Below are 19,789 nucleotides of genomic sequence, written 5' to 3'. Positions count from 1 at the left end.
TTAGTGCTGAATTTGTTGTGCTAGCCGCTCAAGTTGGTTCTGTTGTGATTTTGCCTTCTGCCGTCGCGACTTCTTTATTAAGTGCTGGTGTGAAGACCACTGGTGCTTCCATGATGTAGCTTCCTTCATCTACTCCGGTGGCTCTCCCTGCTGTTGTCTTGGCAGCTTGGCGTCGCCTTCTTCGTCCTCGTGCCCTCGTGTCTCCCTTGATCATCTATACACCTCTAGTGATACTAACTCACTGAGTCAGATGGCTTTGGGTCAACCTTCGACAGGAACCTTATTAGGTCAACTGGGGTGCGGAAGGCCACTGATTCAACCTTATTAGGCCAAGCTTTCTCGCTCGAGGATATTTCATAGCTTCACCTTAGACTCACCATACGAGGTTGTCAGGTTGAAAGACTCATGGTTGAACCTTTGTATTGTATCTTCTGGCTGCTTGAAGTTTGACAGCTTTTTCCTTAATCCTCGCCATTTCGCGGGCTTCTTTGGTGGTTTCCAGTTGTATTCTCATATTCTCTTCATTTTCCTATTATTGAAACATTAGTCTCCTTGTCGATGGTTCCCCGACTTCTACGGGGATCATGACATTTATGCCATATGTGAGTCGATAAGGAATTTCGTTGGTGGTTGTCTAGGGTGTGCAGTGGTACGCCCAGAGTATGCTGTAAAGTTCTTCTTTCCATAGGCCCTTGGACTTGTCTAGTCTAGTTTGTAGGGCCCTGAGGATGACTTTGTTAGCTGCTTGTGCCTGTCCGTTAGTTTGAGGATGCTCGACAGAGATGACTAGGTGCTTGATGCCTAGCATTATCAGAAAGTCTTCGAAAGTCTGAGCTTTCAATTAAGGTCATTGTCGGTGACAATGGTGTATGGGAGGCCATACCTACAAATGAGATGCTTCCAGGTGAATTTTTCCACCTCGCTGGCCGTAATGTCTTGAAGTGGTCCTGTCTTTATCCACTTGGTGAAGTAGTCGATGGCGACTAGTAAGTATTTGACAGCTCTTAGGGCTTTTGGCAGCTGTCCCAGTATGTCTATTCCCCACATGGCGAAGGGCCAAGGGGTGCTCAGACTGTGAAGGTTGTCAGGAGGAGTGTGTGACATGTCAGCAAACTCTTGGCATCATCTGCATCTCCTGGTGAAGTCAAGGGCGTTTGCCCTGAGTGTTAGCCAGCAGTATCCTGCTCGTATTGTTTTGGTGGCTAGGGAGCATCCTCTGGTGTGGAGTCTACAAATCCCTTCGTGAAGTTCTCTCATGATGTAGTCTGCCTATTGGTTGTTTAGGCATTTAAGTAAGGTTGTCGTCAACCCTCTTTTGAATAGCTCGCCATCAAGCATGGCATAGTAGCTGGTATTCCATTTAAGGCATCGGGCTTTGTCCTCGTTTGATGGTAAGACCCCCTGTATTAGGAAGTTCTTGTAAGGGGTTATCCAGTTTGGTTCCTCCTCTTCTCTGATCATAATTTCCTCAACATCTATGGTAGGAGTTTGGAGCGTCTCCTGGATGATGGTCTTGAGGTGCCCGACCTTCTTGGTGCTAGCTAGCTTGGAGAGTAGATCCGCTCGGGTATTGCTTTCCCTAGGGATATAATACATTTCGAAACATTCAAAATTATTGATGAGAGACTTCGCTATGAGATAGTACTTTGAGTAGCACTGTTTCCTTGGTCTGGTATGTGTTGGCAACATATCCTTGGATAAGTTAAGAGTGTGTGTAACATCGTAGCCGCTTGGCTCCGACTTCTCTAGCTAGCTTCAAACCTGCAATAAGTGTCTTGTACTCTGTCTGGTTGTTTGAGGCTCTAAAGTTGAGCTTGAGGGCTTTCTTTAGAGTGATATTGTTAGGGCCTTCGAGGATAATCCCTGCCCCACTTCCTTTTATGTTGGATGCACCATCGACATAAAGGATCCACCGGTTTGGGGTGGTTGTGTCGTTTCTAGCAAATTTTGCAAAAAAATAACCATGAATTATGTTTTCATGGGGCCGCGTGGTTTGTATTGATTGTCGAACTCTAATAGTTTGATGGACCGGGCTACCATCTTTCTTGCGAGTTCTGGCTTTCTCAAAACCTGCTTGATGGGATAGTTTGTCTTGACTACCACTTGATGACTCTGGAAGTAGGGCCTAAGTCATTGAGCCGAGATGGTGAGTGCTAGCACCACTTTTTCGATCATTTGGTAGCGCTTCTCGGCGACATGAAGCATGCGGCTGATGAAGTAGATAGGGAGCTAGTGCTTCCATTCCTCTTGTATGAGAGGTGAGCTGACAACTTTGTTGGCTACTAAGAGATACAGGAGCAGGGTTCTCCTGGCTTGGGTCGACTCAAAACTAGCGATGTGGCTATGGTCTTCTCAAAAGCCAGGAAAACTTGTTCACAAGTCTCATCCCATGAGAAGGGCTCATTTTTTTGAGCAGTTTGTAAAATGGCTTCGCCTTTTCGGCGAGCTTTAGCAAGAACCTGGACAGGGATGCTAGCCTACCGTTGAGCTTCTGTACTTCTTGAATGTTGGTGGGACTGAGCATCTCCAGTATGGCAGTGCATTTTTCAGGGCTGGCTTTAATCCCTCGATGTGTGATCATGAAGTCGAGGAACTTGTCGTGCCTACCCCGAAAGTACATCTTTCAGGGTTGAGGCACATGTTGTATTTGCATAGTTCCCCGAAGACTTCTTCTAGGTCTGCCACATGTTGGGGTATGCTATGAGACTTGACAACCATGCCATCCACATATACTTTGACGTTCCAGTCTATTTTTTATTTGAAGACTCAGTCCATTAGTCGTTGGTATGTCGCACCTACGTTTTTAGGCCAAAAGGCATGACCCTGTACCAAAAGTTGGCATCTTCAGTGATAAATGCCATTTTGTCCTCATCTGGAGGATGCATTCTGATCTGGTTGTATTCGAAGTAGGCATCCAGGAAGCTCAACACACAGAATTTGGATGTCCCATCGACTAACCTATCGATGCTGGGCAGAGGGTATGCATCTTTGGGGCACGCCCTGCTCAGATCAGTGTAGTCGATGAACAATTGTCATTTGCCATTGGCATTCTTTACCATGACCTCTCTGATGAAGTTGGCATGAAGTAGCTTGTTGACTTCTTCTTTGACAGCTTCGCGCCACTCTTTTCTCATCTTCCTTTTCTTCTGTGATATTGGTTTGACCTAGGGGCAGATAAAAAGTTTGTGGTAGATTATGCCGGGGTGGATTCCTGGCACGTCAAATGGTTGCCAGGCAAACAGGACTGTGTTTCTGCATAGCACATCGGCAAGGCGCCAATGCTCGCGACTAGAGAGGTCCCTACTGAGCCGTGTGCATTGCCCCAGTTAAGGTTCGAGTTGTAGTTGAGCAAGCTCTTCAATGGGTTTTGGGCCTCTGTTGGAGGTGTCATCCCGCAGATCTATGTCAAATTCACCGCCCAGGCTGGATTGGTAGACGGTCAGAGCTCGGCTTTGAAACCCTTCGTCCATTGTCAAGACTTGAGTGCCTTCATCCGCTGTGGGGTGAGGCATGCTAGGCTTCTGGATAAGAGGATACGATGCTACCTTCAGGCTCTCTGCATAACATTGGCGTGCTTGTTTTTGGTTAGCCTTAACGGTTACAATCTCCCTTGTCAGTGTAGGGAATTTCATTATTAAGTGAGGCATGGAGACTATGGCTCCGAGCTTGTTAAGTGTCTTTTTGCCGATCAAGGAAAAATACAATGTGTTTGTGTCAACCAGTAGGTATCTGATGGTGAAGCTCCTAGAAAGCTTGCCCTGATCGAAGGTAGTCATTAGGTCCATGTAGCCTTTGGCCTCGACTCCCTCGCTTGCAAAGCCGAGGAGTGGACCGGTGTTAGAGTGGACAGTGTCAGATGAGACCTCGAGTTTCTGAAAGGTCTACCAAAACAAGATGTCTGCGGAGCTGCCCTAGTCGATGAGGACCCTGGACACCATAAAATTCACTATGATGATGGAGACAACCATTGGGTCGTCTTGGTTGATGGCGTGTAGATGTTGTTTTCGGGACTAGCTGGACTGTCCTCCATAGGAAAAGCCTCAAATGATGGTGTTGATTACACCTCTGATATGTTGGGGAGGTTCTTGTTCTGGAGGTGGTTGTTCATGCCGTTGTGGTTGTGGTCTTTGTCTGCTTCGCTCTTCTGCTCTTCTCCTGTCCACTTCCTAGTTCCTATGATGTTCCCCTCCAAGTCTTGCTCCCGTCTGGTGATTGTTTGGTCTATTAATAAATTGGGCTAGGTACCTAGCCTGTATGAGTTCCTCGATCTTGTCCTTCAGAGCCCAGTAGTCTTTGGTGTTGTGACCGATACCACGGTGATACTTGCAGTACTTGGTTGCGTCTGACCCTGGCCTTGGAGGTTTCGTCTGGGGTAGTCGAAAGGGTACCTCCAGGTTGAATGCTTCCTTGAGAATCGTGGTATGATTGGCCGTTAGGTGTAACGACCCGCCTCGTCGCTACGATATCACCACTTTAAACCGCGAGAATTTCAATTTTTAAATGAAAATTTCGTTAATTTGCTTATAAAAAATGAAAGTAATTTTTTTTCTCGATATACATTCACCAAACAATGTACCATTACTTAAGTGAATATATATATATATATATATATATATATATATATATATATATATATATATATATATATATATATATATATATATATATATATATATATATATAATTAAATTTGTGATTTACATCCTCAATTCAACAAAAAGAATTATGGAACCAGCTATGGAGGAGTTGATTAACAAAACACAACTCTCTCCCAAAATAATCCCAACATCATTAAGTCGGCTCGACGGCTCCACAAAAGAATTTCACTTCTCATACTCTACTGTTGTCATTCTGCTCCCACGAGCAAAGGTTCACGATCATCACAGGTACCAACCACACGACACAAAAATTGTGAGGGGTAAGTTTATTATAAAAGAAATTAATAGAAGAATCAAATAACCATAATTAGTAAGCATTAACAAATATCATAAGCTTACACAAACATTCATTAGTCCAACACACACTCAACAAATAGTCATCATCCATCCATAGTTCCAATCAATCATGCTCAGTATGATGTATGCACCTGACCTCAACTCTCAAATGCAATATGGTACCATCCCCAGGGAAATAGCCTAAGCGTGTCCACACGATACTCTCACTTAGGAAAACTGGGCAGTAAGTGTCGAGGTCACCCTGTCGAGCACAGACAACTCCCCCACCATGGTGATCAACCTGAGTCTTAAGGGAGTTCCAAACCGAGTGACATGCCCCCAAGTACAAGTATTCCTCCTCATGAAAAACTACAAGTATTTACTGACAAAGTTTATGCTATTTCCATGTCATATGAAGTATGAAACATGGGCACCATCAATGCACTAACCGTGGATAATTAAAGATTCTAAGCCATCCCCCTCCGGAGATGCTTAAAACTCTTTAACAACTATTTTTCCCCCACCAGGGATATCAAACAAGGTCACTGCACCCCCCATGTACATACACAACATACAACATATGAAACATGGGCACCATCAATGCATTGACCGTGGATAATTAAAGATTCTAAGTCATCCCCCTCCAGAAATGCTTAAAACTCTTAACCACTTTATTTCTCCCACCAGGGATATCCAACAAGGTCACTGCACCCCCCATGTACATACACAACATACATCATCACAATGACATTTTCAACATCATTAACATCTCACCTTAATATCGTTATCTACATCAACATTGCCTCATCTCATTTCAATGACATTATAAACAACAACATCATATCATATTAACATAATCATCAATAACAACATCAACTCATATCAACATAATCATCAATGACAATATCATCTCACATCAATTAATATCCTCAATAATAGTATCATTAGTAAGTTGCATTCCACATATACATACATGTATAGTTCATGCCTGAGATTCACACTCCCCAGGTCTTCAGACCATACAAGTCTAATAGAAACAATAATGTTATTCATCAATAATAGATATATCGCATTCCATTAGTCAAAAACATGTTTTCTTGAAAACTAGCATGCAACAGGGACAAACATACATCCCCATAGTTAGGTTCCCTGACCCCAACTATGATATTAAAAACTATAAATGATAATAAACTCCCATCACCTATTGTGAGCTCTTCGTCAGTTCCTCTTTGCGTCGTTCATAGGTCTCTCTCTTTCATGCTCATCGTCCAAATGCAAGGTTCTATATACCAAATTGAAGGAAATTTAGTATAGATTTCAAAAACAAGGTCAATAACAATATTCAGAATCAAATACCCTTGTCAAAACATAAATGGCTGAGGGGTGTTTCGAATTCTACTAAAAGGAAACGTCATTTTGAAATTCCGCTCATGCCAATATGACCGGGGTTCAGTGAAGGTCACGAAAATAACATCAATATTGTAAAAAGATAACTTTTACAATATCTCATTTTCAAGCGTTTTTCAAAGGAAGTATAAAAACACCCTATCACAGTACCCAACACGAGAGATACTAAGAGAAACTCAAACTAACTAGAAGAAAGACTTAGAAGTCAAGATTATCTCAGAGAAGCTACAAAATGAAGGATTGGGGGAATTTTCTCCACCGAATCCTTGAGGAGGATTTTGAGGATTCCGCTCTGATTACAACATTCTTCTTGGTGTGGAGGTTTGGCGACAAGCAATGGCAGCTCGTGGTGGCCACTGGTGGTCGTGGGTGATGGAGAATAAAGTGTTAGGGTTTAGGTGGGCGTTTAGCGAGGAGGAGAGGGGAAAAATCGTGTTTTTCACGCTGAAGAACGTATTTATAATCTGCAGATCTCTCTTAGCGAGCTCGTTTCGCTAAACGAGAGTCCACTTTTCGCAACTCTCTCTGCACTAATTCTCGCACAGCGCAATTTCCTTTCGGGTTGGAATTACGCTTAGCGCGCCCCTCACGCTTAGAGAAAAATCAAAAGTTGTTATTTTTCAAAATCCCAACGATTAGACTGTGGAGAATTGTCTTAGAAACCTCCATCCAAAATTTGAAGATGATCCAACGGTTAACGAATCTGAGATCGCGATTTTACTAAAATAGGTTTAGGTAAAATTTGAAATCTCATAATTTCAACTTAGCTCAACAAAACTCCACATAACTCAACATCCACATCAAGAAATTCACTAATGACTAATTCAAGCCATCCCTCAACTCATTCAAGTCAACCATATAGTTAAATAACATGATAAATACAATTAAACATCGATTTATAATTAGTAACATTAAGGGGGTGTAGTGCTCGTACCTGGGTACTTTGGAGAGAGATTGGCGCTTGTCTGGCTTGTGCCTCTTGTCCAACTTTTGCGAGTTGGCCTTGGTGTTTTCTTCGTGCTTGTCACACTTCTGTCCAGCTTGGCGGACTTCATTCCGAAATCTAGACATTTCTTCAATCTGGATGTAACCCTTGGCTCGTTCGCGCAGTTTGTCCATGGTACCGGGTGCCTTTTTGCATAGACTATTTACGAAATTGTCGAGGCATAAGGCGAGGAGCATGGAACACAACGCTACCTCAGGATTGAGATTTTGGATCTAGACGGCCGTGGGCGCAAATCTGTCCATGAACTTTTTGAGGGACTTGATGTCTGCTTGTCGCAGACTAGCTTAGGCGGCCGAGGTCATGCGGTGAGACCTGTTAGTGGTGTACTGCGCACTCAATCATTCGACGAGGGTGTCAAAGATGTCTATGGACCTAGGTGGGAGTCTATCGTACCAGGTCGATGTTGCTCCCTTGAGAGATGTAGGGAAGACGCGACACAAGGTCGCATTGTCGTTGGTGTAAAGGTTTACCTGTGTCAGGAAGGCGTCCAAATGCTCGTTTGGATCGGTTGTCTCGTCGTACCGCTCGAGGTTGAGTGGCTTCCACCCCAAGGGTATGCCTGCCTCCATGATGCGGTTGACAAAAGGATGTCGACAAATAGTCCGTGTTGTTGGACGGTGCATGTAGGAGGAATTTAGGTCTTCTACAATGTTGCCTTGTGTGCGTTCAGGCAAGGTGTGGGCGGATTGCTCGTCGCCTTGGGGACATCTGACATGAGCCTCTAGCTGGTCATGGCCTTGTCAACTCTTCCTCATGGCGTCGCTCTATCTCCGCGATGCGATTTTGGAGTTGCTGTAGAGTGTCTGTGTTTGTCATAGCTGCCGAGTGAGGATGCGAGTTTGCGAGAGGGGTCTCGCGTTTGATGCCAAACTGAGTGCTGACCATGGATGGATGTGAGAGGATTGACGAGAGGCCGTGAGGTATGTTTTACCGCGACACCATTGTGGACGCCAAATGTTCTTACCAAAATTTGAAATCTTGGCACGTCAGGATTGACCTGGTTGAGTGGGATCCCGAACTTCACACATTGGCATTGAGGCTGCCTGTGACAAGAGGGGGAACTTGTGAAACAAAGGACTCCTATGCTCAAGTAAGAATGTGTGTAAGGAGAGTAAAGCAAGTAATGTTGTAAATAGCTCGTATGAGTGAAAGAGAAAGAGAGGGGCCCAGGCTTGTAGCCGTGTGGTAAGTGTGTGTAAGTCATATATGACTGTTGTGTAGAGGGGTTCGATGGAACCTATATTTATATTAGTTGAGCAAGGATGTTGGTCCTTGTTTGTAGGGGTTGTTGTTAGCCTTGTAGATAATTCCCGACTTATAAATAATAGCCGGGAGCTTAGAGGTGAAGTTAGAGATAATTATTTGAATTACAAATAAAGGTAGAAGATATTCATACCTGTAGATAATTTGGTGTTATAGATAATTTAATACCTACCAATAGATAAGATATTCAAATATGTTTGAATATTAGTTAGGTTAGAGATAATCCGTTTGTTGGGAGTCGATTGCTAAGGGTTAGGCGTCTGTGCTCCTGTAACAGGACTGACTTGTAGGGTGGACACGTGTTTCTGAGTGCCACATAGGATTTGAGTCATGGACAATACACTATTTTTTGGGTGCCAAAGAGCAAACATTCCTTACCACCCAGTTGTTTGTGTTTCTAGAAAAAAAATAACAATAAATTTTTTTATGAAAAATTTATTACAAACCACTAAATTTTATTAATTTCACTTCTTATTTAATGAATTTTATTTATAAATTGTAATTTATAATAAATTTTAAGTGAATAGTAAAATATGTAATAAAAAGTGTATTACTGTCACTTCTCATATTTTTAATTAATTATGTGTTTTTGTTTATGTTTAAGGGACTGGTATGGTATTAGTATGTGATCGTTAGAATTCTGGGCAAAGTTGGAACAAAACATACTTAAAAAAACTCCTAAATATTTTAAAGTACCCATTATTATTGGGCCTTTCTTCTTCCTAATTGGCCCAAATGTTTTCCTCGTCTTTAGGAGAGACATTACTTTGCGCACCCATCACAATTATTGGTACATCCAGCAAAATAACAAAATTCCATTTTTTTCCTTCCGTAAAGTTGATACGGATTGACGAATCCGTAAGCCCAATACAGATTGACCAATTCACATGAGACCCAAATGATTTTTTTAAAAAAATGTCAAAAATAAGTTTTACGAAATAATGGTCCATGGGAATCAAACTTGTGACTTTCAAGTTATTAGCACAACGTTTTAACCAATTAAACTAATAAACCAATTATATTATAAAATAATTAATATCACTATATATAACAATAAAAGTTTTAATTTATATTTAATGCACATATAAATTTAGATAATAATTTTTTTGACAATTAATTTTGATCAAATAATTAATTTGTTTACCTATATAAATTATAAATAAAAATCATAGATTTTATAAAAATTTATGTATGCAAATAAATTAATTATTAGATCAAAATTAATTGTTACAAAATTTATTATCTAAATTTATATATACATTAAATATATATTAAAAATTTTATTATTATATAAATAAACATTAATTATTTTATAACATAATAAATTTATTATAATAAATTTATTAGTTCGCTAATAATGCAAGTGATATACTCCCGCATGCCACTGATAAAGTAGAGACCCGAATCTTAAAACACTGTAATTGGCTATCTGACCCAGCATCAAATAATTTCACTAATTTAAACCTCGTTTTGTCTCCAGAAAAGCCTCAAAAAGATTTTGTCAAAATAATTGAGACATGTCCCCATGGGAGGTAACTCAAAATGATCGAGTCCCTTTTCTGTACGAAGGGTCTTCTGAAAACGCTATGAGCCGATAGTGAGAACAACGGACGCCTTCTGTTTTACTCCCATAACATCGTGTATAAATTTCTCATTCTTACATGAATGTTGTATGATTCAATAATACATTCCATATATCCCTATTACTCAAAAACTAAAATAATTAAATAAATAATAAATCACTATATTTTTTAGATGTTGGTACCAAAGTTTCTTTTTGGAACAGTATGCAAAAAATATTATTAAACCAAGCAGATCGACTTCACAATTGGTACAAAAAATCTTGGTACCAAAGTGAGCAATTGTGTTGGGAAGAATGAGGTTTAAGGATCTTATTAGTACTATAATCTATTATATAAGTAATAATAGATTATAGCTCGATCCGCTGCTAAAAAGTTATAGTTTTACCAACACAGCAAACTAGGCAATTTGGCTTAAATAAATCTAGGAAAAATTTAGGGAAAAACTAGTAGAAGATACTGTAAAATAGTTGATAACGAATCAGCCATATCAATGATAAAACCAAACATATGCTCGAGGAAAGTAGAATAGAATGAAGGAAGCTTATGAACTAGAGTACAGAAAATTAGCTTGATGATATTTTAACAAGATTCGAAATTATGAGAGAAGGGAAGCTTGGAATCTCCAAGACAAATCTCAAGGAGTGCCAGTAATTAGAAACCCCTTAAGTACTCTAGGCAATGACTAACTAATTAGTATATGGAAATTTCTGACGTAAATTGATATATTACTCGTTTAAGTAGTAAAAATCAAGGAAGAGTGCTAGTGGTTGATAAGTTCCTTAAGTAGAGACTATGGCGTGACTAATTAATGTATGTTTTAAAAAAAATAATGAACTGCTAATGTGGACTGATACATTACTTGATTAAGCAGTATACGTATATTTTGTTAGTGAATGAAATAAATAAATAAAAAAATGACCATATATTCAGTACAACAGATCCAAATTATATAATGGATGAAGAGAAGTTTTAAATGATATATAGTGGGCAGAAGATATCTCTTCTCATCACTAAGTGTACAAGAACGCGCAAAATTTTTATTGCTGAAATGGTTCCCACGAGTCTAGAACCAATCTTCAAAACCATACACATACACATTTTTTGTAAAGAAGCAAACCAAAAAGTAAACAACATACATCATGATAATATACTATAATATAAACTGCGTCTATATTTGTATCATAGACGACGTTTTATTTTATTTCTTGCGGCGCTCCACATTGACGACACCCTCTTCTTCATCGAAGCGTCCCACATCGTTGAAGGTCTGTCCCGCAATCTGATCCGCTGCTTTCAGTGTTTCCGCAATTGCCCCTGGTCGACTCTCTTCCACTTTCACCACCACCTTATCTCCACGCCCCCCTGCAGATTCATGACTTCCATACCCTTTACCTCGAAGCCTTAGGTCCTCCATTTTCCTCCTTGCTCCTTCATCTGCACCACTCACATTTTCCTGCATCACATCACACCCACAAAAACTAGTCAATTTTCTCTAACCTCAACAATTATTACTCCCATTATTACATACAAACATAAATGCAAACCCAAAATAATAACGAATAAGTAAAATCTGTTTTAAGGTCCAAACTGGGACACTCTCTATCTCTACTCCAAGATATATATAGTGAGAAAAAAAAATGTAATACAACTCAATATAATGATCAAGTTAAAACACTCATCAGTATTCGGCTCCAAACTAAGGAACGCGCCGGTATTAAAGGGGTGTTACACAAATTGATTGTATTCTCTATAATGATTTTGGTTAACCCCATTTTGACTTGGGAACAGTTAGATTAGCTAGTCAAGGACGAAATCCACTGCATTCCAAATTTTCAATAGAAGCATGAAATTAAAATGACCAATTTTAAATATAGAGATTAAAAAAGATTAATATAAAGGTGAAACCTTGGCGTTGTCCTTTGCCTGTGCGGTTTTCTGCTTCGCTGCCTCAGCAGTCTCGGCAGTCTTGTTCTTGGCCGCCTCCGCGGTTTCTGCAGCTCTGTCCTTTACCTCTGCGGCCTTGTTCTTGGCCGCCTCCGCAGTCCCGGCAGCCTTCTCCCTGGTGGCCTCCTTCATCTCCGCCGCCTTATTAGCCGTCGCCTCTGCCGTCTCCGAGACTTTCTCTTTGGTTTCCTCTGTCTTGCCGCTCAAGTAACCCACTGCCCTCTTCGCCGCATCAGCCGCAGAGTCCTTCAGCTCCCCAAGCTTCCCCAACGTCGTATCTTTCCCCTCTTTAGCCTTCTCCGCCGTATAATCTTTATACTCTCCCATCTTATTCACAGTAGCATCTTTTCCTTCTTTAGCCTTCTCTGCAGCATAGTCTTTATATTCCCCTCCCTTCTCCATTGTCTTGTCCTTGGCTTCTTTCGCCTTCTGCGAAGCATAATCTGTGTACTCTCCAGCCTTCTCCATTGTCTTGTCCTTCGTTTCCTTCGCCTTCTGCGAAGCATAATCAGTGTACTCTCCAGCCTTTTCCATTGTCTTGTCCTTCGTTTCCTTCGCCTTCTGCGAAGCATAATCTGTGTACTCTCCAGCTTTTTCCTTCGTTGCATCTTTTGTTTCTTTCGCCTTCTGAGAACCATAATCTGCGTACTCTCCGACCTTGGAACCGGTTTTGTTGTCAGCAGTGGCAGAATTGTAGATACCTGGTGACTTTGAGGCTGATTTGTCTCTCACTTCCCTCGCTGCAGCCGCGTCATCGGGTTGAATGTCAACGTCGTGAATAACCTCTCTGGTACTGTACGAGTTAGTCGTCGTCGAAGGTTCTTTCTTGCCAACGACAGCTTCCTTGGCGTTCTCGTAGGTGTCTTGCACCGCCTTGAACATGGATCCGATTACACCACGCTTTTGTTGATCTAACTGATGTTCTTCTTGTTGGTGTTGGTCTGCAACACCAACACTGAAATCACGGTCTTTTTCTCGGTTGAGTTGTTCGAGTTCTTTCGCAGCAACTTTCGCAGCTGCCTCAGCTCGATCCTCTTTTTGTTGCCTCGACGCCATTGAAAAATTGAAAATTTGTAGTCTTAATACACTACTTTTCTCTCAAGTGGAAGTTTTGTGTAAGATATTGAGATGTGGAGGAATGGAATGAGTTTGATAATTTATAGGAATGGATGGAAGAGGGTTGTGTTGAGAGTGACACGTGTCCTTCACAGAAAGCAGCACAAGGTGGAGGGAAGGGACATTTGGCGTGTGTACTTGAGAGGTGTGACACGTTGTTATGAGATGCTCTTTGGTGGTGACATGTGTCTTAAAGTAAACAAATGAAAGAATCTAATGAATTGAAATGTAACGTAAAAGGAAAAGGATATGTATGGATATATGTGTGTGGTAGGATTGAGATATTTGGAAATCGGTGTATGGGGGAGAAGTCGGTCACTCGGTCCCTCTTGCTGCCCTAGAAGGCTGACATGATATGAAGGTGTTACATTCTTAACTCAAAATCGTGGCAGCATGTTGGGGGAAGGAGTAACCAAATCGAAGTCAAACGATTCCATCCTTGTGGAGTGGTGAAAAATCAAAAGGATTTTATTGTCACCATTCTTTACCATTTTACGACTTACCAGAGATTATATTAAGTGGTTATGTGGTTTCTACTCATAATTCAATACGGCTAAGAGAGATTATCTTTTTAGTTTGATTAAGGATTCATGCATGGATACCCCCATGCTATTACTATTAGATATCTTAAGAAAAAAATAAATAAAGAAACTAAAGAAATTGTAAAAATTGAGATACAAAAAAATCACGGCTGAACTTACTCTAAGTTTCCTTGGTTTTCAATTTTTCTTCAGTTTTAAATTTCTAACCTATATTTAATTTGACTTTCACTTCATATATTACTTCTCATTTCATATATTACTAATGTGTTTCATATAATAAATAATGTTATCTTAAATTTTTTTAATAATATATTTATTAAAATTAAGAGAAAAATAATAATATTTAAATAAAATTATTGCCTGATAAATATTAATTCTCTCAAAATATTTGTTTTGTCAGTTGATCTGCATAAAAAAATCTTAACCATAAGTTATTTTAGGACGGGAAGTCTACATTTGAATGTGAAGTAATTTATTAAACACGAAGCCATAAGTTACAAGTTAAGAGTCATTCTAAAGTTGAGTCTCCTAAGCCACACAGAATGAAGGATCATGTGAAACACATCGAATCGCTTGGGTGGAGAGTGAACCTCAAAGTGTCTTTGAATTTGTATTACTCTTCTTTGCATTCTTATATACTGCCTTGGAGATATACTCATCAAAATGTCCTTCAAGTTGGGAATGTCCTTCACTGAAAGCTCAACTGAGAACGACTTCCAATTCAAAACGTCACTAAAAGGAGGAACATAGTGCTCCGAAATGAGCACAGGAACACAACCTGTGTAAATTGCCTCCACCACTCTAGGGCTAGCCACCTCATACCCACTAGGACAAAGGCAAAACTTGCTATTCCTCAACTTGTCATAGTAAGAAACACCCTTTGGGAGGTACTTGTGAACTTGAATATCTTCATCCTTGTTTTCCCAATGCTCAAGGAGAATTGGCCTAATAGGCCCATGAACTCCTCCAGCAAAGAAAGCCAAAATTGAACGTTTAGATGCAGATGGCCCACCAATGAAACCGTTTATTGAACCGGTTTGGAGATTAATTTCAGGAAATGAAACATCCTTTGCAGGCTTGAAACCTTCGGAGGTATTGGCATTGCAAAGTACACGAATAGAGTTCTTGTGCAGGTAAGGTAAGGACAATGATGCTTCTGGCCCCTAAACATATACAGGAAATTAATTAGTGAAATTTTCATATCTCAAATTTTATTAAATAAATAATATACATACTATTATCCAATCACAAACTACTATTCATAATAAATTTATTGACTTTCATAACAATTATCATAAAAATTATAATAAAAATGATTTCTAATTGACTAATAATATAAAAACATTTATATGGATAGCGCATGCCTGTTAAACTCTAAATTTTATTTATGCATTCAAAATTAACAATGCAAGGATAATGAATTAGAGGTACTAAGGTGTTCACCCAGTCATGGCAAGCAAGCATGAAGTGATCAGCTCCAAGGCTTCGATTCCAATAAGAGTATCTTGCAGCAATGAGATTGATATAGTCTATGACTGTTTTTCTAATGGGGCCAAAGTCACGTGAGTCTCTTTGATACACAAATCGAACCATCATTACTACACTAAAAGGAAGGAAAAACACATGTGCTTTCTTGGGATCTTTAGTTCGAAAATGGTCATTCATTTCAATAGCATGTATAAAGTTACCCTCCATGGAGTATATGCTTTTGCATGGTCCATTGTGGAAAACTGGAGTCTCTCCTTCTTCGTACACAAATACTTTGAATTGCTTCTCCATTTCTAAGTAGCTCCTGCCATAGTATTTTTTTAAGGAGTGTGATTAATGAGTGATTTGTTATGAACATTGAATATAGCTCAAAAAATTGCATGTAGCATTGTTCACTTCATGTGCTTGTGGTATTTGAAGAATTGGTGTGCATATGTGTCAATTCTCCAATATTGATTAGGATTTATTTATAATATTACAATGCAAATTTGTAATTGATCATTATGAAGAGCAGTGCATGGAATAGTGCATTATGTACCTGTGAAATGTCTTAGCATTCCAATACATCGGACCTATTGGAACATAATCTGAATCTTGTGTTTGATTCTCATTTTTGGCTTCTCTGATTGCAGCTCGAGCTTGTGCTAGAACAACTTCATTTCTATCTATGAAACTGAGTTTTCTTTTCTGCTTCTGTCGTGGGTGAGATTCATCCGATTCATTTGCAGCAGCTAAATTGAACCCGGGCTTGGAGACATTGAAAACTTTAGTTTCATTCTGTTAAAAAAACACAAGTAATCAACTTTAGTTGAACCAAAAAATATGCTAAAATTTCAATTTAAATGATAATTTGATGGAGTTATCTAATCTATTATTGTTCTTGCTTCAAAACAAATAATAATTGATCATTCACTAAATCATGAGCTTAGGATGAAAGATTAATGTAACTTCCAACGTGTTCCTCACTCATATAAAATGAAAATGATATCTAGACATAATATCCTCTTTCACTTAAAGAATTTGCAAATACAACATCGTTTCCATTAATTTGGTCTCTTATACTAAGAATTTATAGTTTTGACAATGTTAATATTCAAAATAATTCAACTAATTTTAAATATCTAGGATATTGTCTAGATTTAAGAAGAATGTCACCTTATCTCTATATGCGAGAAACATACCAAAGTTTGCAAAATATAAACATGATTTATTTTGATGAGCATCCATGATGGCAAACATTGAAGATGAAGTTTGAAAATTTTAACTTGATGGAAGAATTGTTGAAAAACAATTCAAATTTTTTATTTTAAATTTATAGGATATAATTTAAATTTAAGAATGATATTATCATATATCGAGGATGCTCATTAGATTTAATTATAGTTCTCAATTAATTATATGTTCTCTTACTTTTACATAATTTTTAATCTTTTGTATGTTTATTATGAAATTAAATTGGAAAAACCAAGAATAATAAATAATAATAAAAATATTAATTAATTATAGTACACTCTAGTCTCTCTGTTCCATAATTATTGTTCTAGATTGTTTTAGATAAATCAAAAAAATTAATAAATAGATGAAAAAAAATAATTTTATAAATTTAACTTAATCATTATTAATTTATTTTTAATTTTATTACTCGTATCATTAATATTATAAGCGACATATGTGAAAAAAAACTATTAATATTAGATTGAAAAGTTAGAAGGACAACTATTTTAGAATAACTTTTTTTCTTACGTGATCATTATTTATGAGACGGAGAAAATATTTATGATGAGTTGAACTTGAGGTGTCAATGTTGTTGGGATATGAACTCTTAACCTTGATGTTCGTTTGCTGAAGTCTTATTCAAAAAAAAAAAAAAATTGATAGAAATGTTTTAAAAAATTAAGAATGTAATTTGTATGTACCTTTTTACATTATCAATTAATAAAAAGTATTGCAACTATAACTTCATTGTAATTATATAACGTTTCTGGTAGAATAATTATACCTAATCATAAATCGTCAATGTTTTTTTTTTAATTTTTTTTACAATTAATATCTTTAAAATCAAACTATTGATGATTTCTAATTGGTTGACACTATAATTTTTTTTTTATAGTGTACAACTATTAAACTCTTACAATAACTATTATAAAAGTATAAAAGTTTGATATTTAGATATGATAAATGATACGATATAATAGAAGAAGAAAAAATTAGGAGTCTTAATATTTAGGAATGTCTAAATATCACCACTCAAAATAGAAGAAGACATTTTATCTTCTTGACAAAAGAAATAACTAGGAAAACAAATGCTTCAAAAGTCTGACACAAGAGAATCTGTGTAATTTGCAAACTTACAAAATGGAAAGGGGAAAAGGAAAGAATAATGAATAATTTATAACTTTGTGAAATTCGCAATTAATTAGTTCCTATAATTGCTACATTAAATTAAGGCAAAGACTAATTGCATGTTTGTTTGAACGGTGCGGTGGCTGAGTGGCTCCTACCAACTTTTTCAGAAATATTCCATGTGTTATTCATGCGTTAAAATATTCGTGTTGTCGTAGTTAGAATTAATGGCAAAACAACCATAGCTTACAAAGTAACATCCAAGTTACAAAAAACAACTCAGCGTTTGTTCAAATCGTTTCATTGACGAAGACAAGTTTAATAGTTCCCGTAGCAAAGTAAAGCAACAATACGAAAATTCATTGGGGTTTGTTGCAAGAGCATGTTCATAGTTAATGGCAATACTTTTTACCATAAAAGAAACAATACCAAAAATATGTATCACTATAATTATACAGAAAAAAAATATATTTATGTACAAAATGCGTGCCAAATATTTACCCCAAAAAAAAAGAGAGAAGAAAACAAGCATGACGGACGCAATAAAGAACAGAGGGGTGGAAGCGTAAGCATATAATTGGGAAGAAAAGCATTTGTGAGTACAAAAACTCGAGTTTCGTTAGCTTGTAAAGGCTAAAAACTAAACTCTTGTTTTTGGATATATAGCAGTTATAGAGTAAGCTCAATAAAGAAGAATTGTGCATGATTCGTGTTCCGCTGCTTTTGAGAAATAATCTTTACCACAAAATCTGCTTCAAAAACTTAATGGAAAATGTTTTTTTTAACAGTTTAAGGATGATATATTAATAGTCTAAAATAATTTTATGTTATCATCTAATAATAAAATTTTATAAAAGCTAACTAATTAACTTATACATGGTAGTTTGTTATTATTAAAAAATATTTAAAAAAAGAAAGTGAGAGATAAAATAAAAATGGTTGGCATTAGTTACATTTATTTATTTTCTAAACATAATAAATTCATCTGATCTTGCATTAATTAATGAGAAAAATAAATTAAACAATCACAATATAACCACAATTTTATGCTGCACCTTACTCGATCATAAACATTTTTTTTTTTTTACTTTTAGCAAAGCAGAGAAATTAAGAAAGAGTGAAAGAAGTGAGCTCTTACAGATTGATGAAGTGTTTGTGAGGAGGAATTTGAAGAAGCAGGAAGAGGAGTAAATGAGATAGAACAGTCCGCAATGAAACCCCATCTGCAAAGGCTTGGACCCTTTACAGAAGCAAAGCCAGCAACTAGTACGAGAGGCACCAAGAACAACAAGAGCTTCATTTTTGAAAATACTTCTGAACCCCAACAAGCCCACCAATTCCATCTGCTACTACCCATTTGTGATATTCCAAGTAAGCTTAATTTTGCAGAATTGGGACAACTCAACTCTATTTAACAAGCATGACTCACACTTTTCATCACTCCTTGGCACAGCTGGCTGGTGAGTTTCTTTAACTACAGTTTCATTTGATGGTTCCAGAAATTCATGCATGTAGCGGTTTGGTTTTGTCTCTTTTTGTTACCAAATTAAACACTAGAGAGAGAAATTGAGAGGGCTAAGGAATCAAACATGGGATCCAAAACTGTGGAACAGTGGGGTGGGGTGGGGGTATTATATATTACTACTTCCATTTTTATTTGTAAGAAATAAATTGTAATATAAAATACATTATAATTTATTTTTTATTAAAAAAACAGTTAATAAATATTAAATATAAAATTATTTTTGTTTATCTTTTTAATAGTTTAACTTTTTTAAAATAATTAATTTATTAAGTAATATAAAAAATTTATGAATAAAATTAATGATTATTATGCACATATTTTGCATTCAGGATAGCTTAAAGTTTATATTAAAATATCAAATAACTTTAATTAAATATTCACATAATTGACTCTGAGAGTGAAATCATTTTTTAAATTGAAACAAACTTTTGAGTTAGATAGAAAAAATTATATTATATTTTATATTAAAATAGTTTAATTATTTGATAAAATGAAGTTTTTATACTAATGGTAAATAAAAATAAAATCATTAAATATTATCTTGAATCAAGAGTGTATTTTTCTGTGTATATATTTTCTTGGCACATGAAATTTTTTATTTGTTGTGTGTGTATATAAAATGAAAATAGTACTGCAGT

General features: G+C 37.3%; 2 protein-coding genes across 2 annotated transcripts; both read right to left on the bottom strand.

Moving 5' to 3' along the window:
• Positions 1-11,210: 11,210 nt before the first annotated feature.
• Positions 11,211-13,273, bottom strand: LOC100786618 (late embryogenesis abundant protein At3g53040). The gene is made up of 2 exons (XM_003535208.4): positions 12,099-13,273; positions 11,211-11,646 (listed from the first exon to the last, which is right to left on the bottom strand). The coding sequence occupies exons 1-2, from the start codon at positions 13,191-13,193 to the stop codon at positions 11,392-11,394; spliced, it is 1,350 nt and encodes a 449-aa protein (XP_003535256.1). The 5' UTR covers positions 13,194-13,273; the 3' UTR covers positions 11,211-11,391.
• Positions 13,274-14,246: 973 nt separating this feature from the next.
• LOC100802023 (probable glycosyltransferase At5g03795) lies at positions 14,247-19,228 on the bottom strand. Its single transcript, XM_041005665.1, has 4 exons — positions 18,765-19,228; positions 15,822-16,060; positions 15,239-15,587; positions 14,247-14,958 (listed from the first exon to the last, which is right to left on the bottom strand). The coding sequence occupies exons 1-4, from the start codon at positions 18,981-18,983 to the stop codon at positions 14,290-14,292; spliced, it is 1,476 nt and encodes a 491-aa protein (XP_040861599.1). The 5' UTR covers positions 18,984-19,228; the 3' UTR covers positions 14,247-14,289.
• Between the last annotated feature and the right edge of the window lie 561 nt (positions 19,229-19,789).

The sequence above is a fragment of the Glycine max genome, chromosome 10, assembly GCF_000004515.6.
Source record: "Glycine max cultivar Williams 82 chromosome 10, Glycine_max_v4.0, whole genome shotgun sequence".
Lineage (NCBI taxonomy): Eukaryota > Viridiplantae > Streptophyta > Magnoliopsida > Fabales > Fabaceae > Glycine > Glycine max.
The sequence above is the reverse complement of the archived record's forward strand: the minus strand, read 5'-3'. Positions and strand labels throughout refer to the sequence as shown.

Coding starts and splice junctions, on each gene's coding strand:
- LOC100786618 (XM_003535208.4), bottom strand. CDS start 13,193: ATGGCGTCGAGGCAACAAAAAGAGGATCGAGCTGAGGCAGCTGCGAAA. Junction 11,647..12,098: donor AGGCAAAGGACAACGCCAAG/GTTTCACCTTTA, acceptor GATGTGATGCAG/GAAAATGTGAGTGGTGCAGA.
- LOC100802023 (XM_041005665.1), bottom strand. CDS start 18,983: ATGGGTAGTAGCAGATGGAATTGGTGGGCTTGTTGGGGTTCAGAAGTA. Junction 16,061..18,764: donor CACAAACACTTCATCAATCT/GTAAGAGCTCAC, acceptor TTTTTTTAACAG/AATGAAACTAAAGTTTTCAA. Junction 14,959..15,238: donor TGCTTGCTTGCCATGACTGG/GTGAACACCTTA, acceptor GTATATGTTTAG/GGGCCAGAAGCATCATTGTC.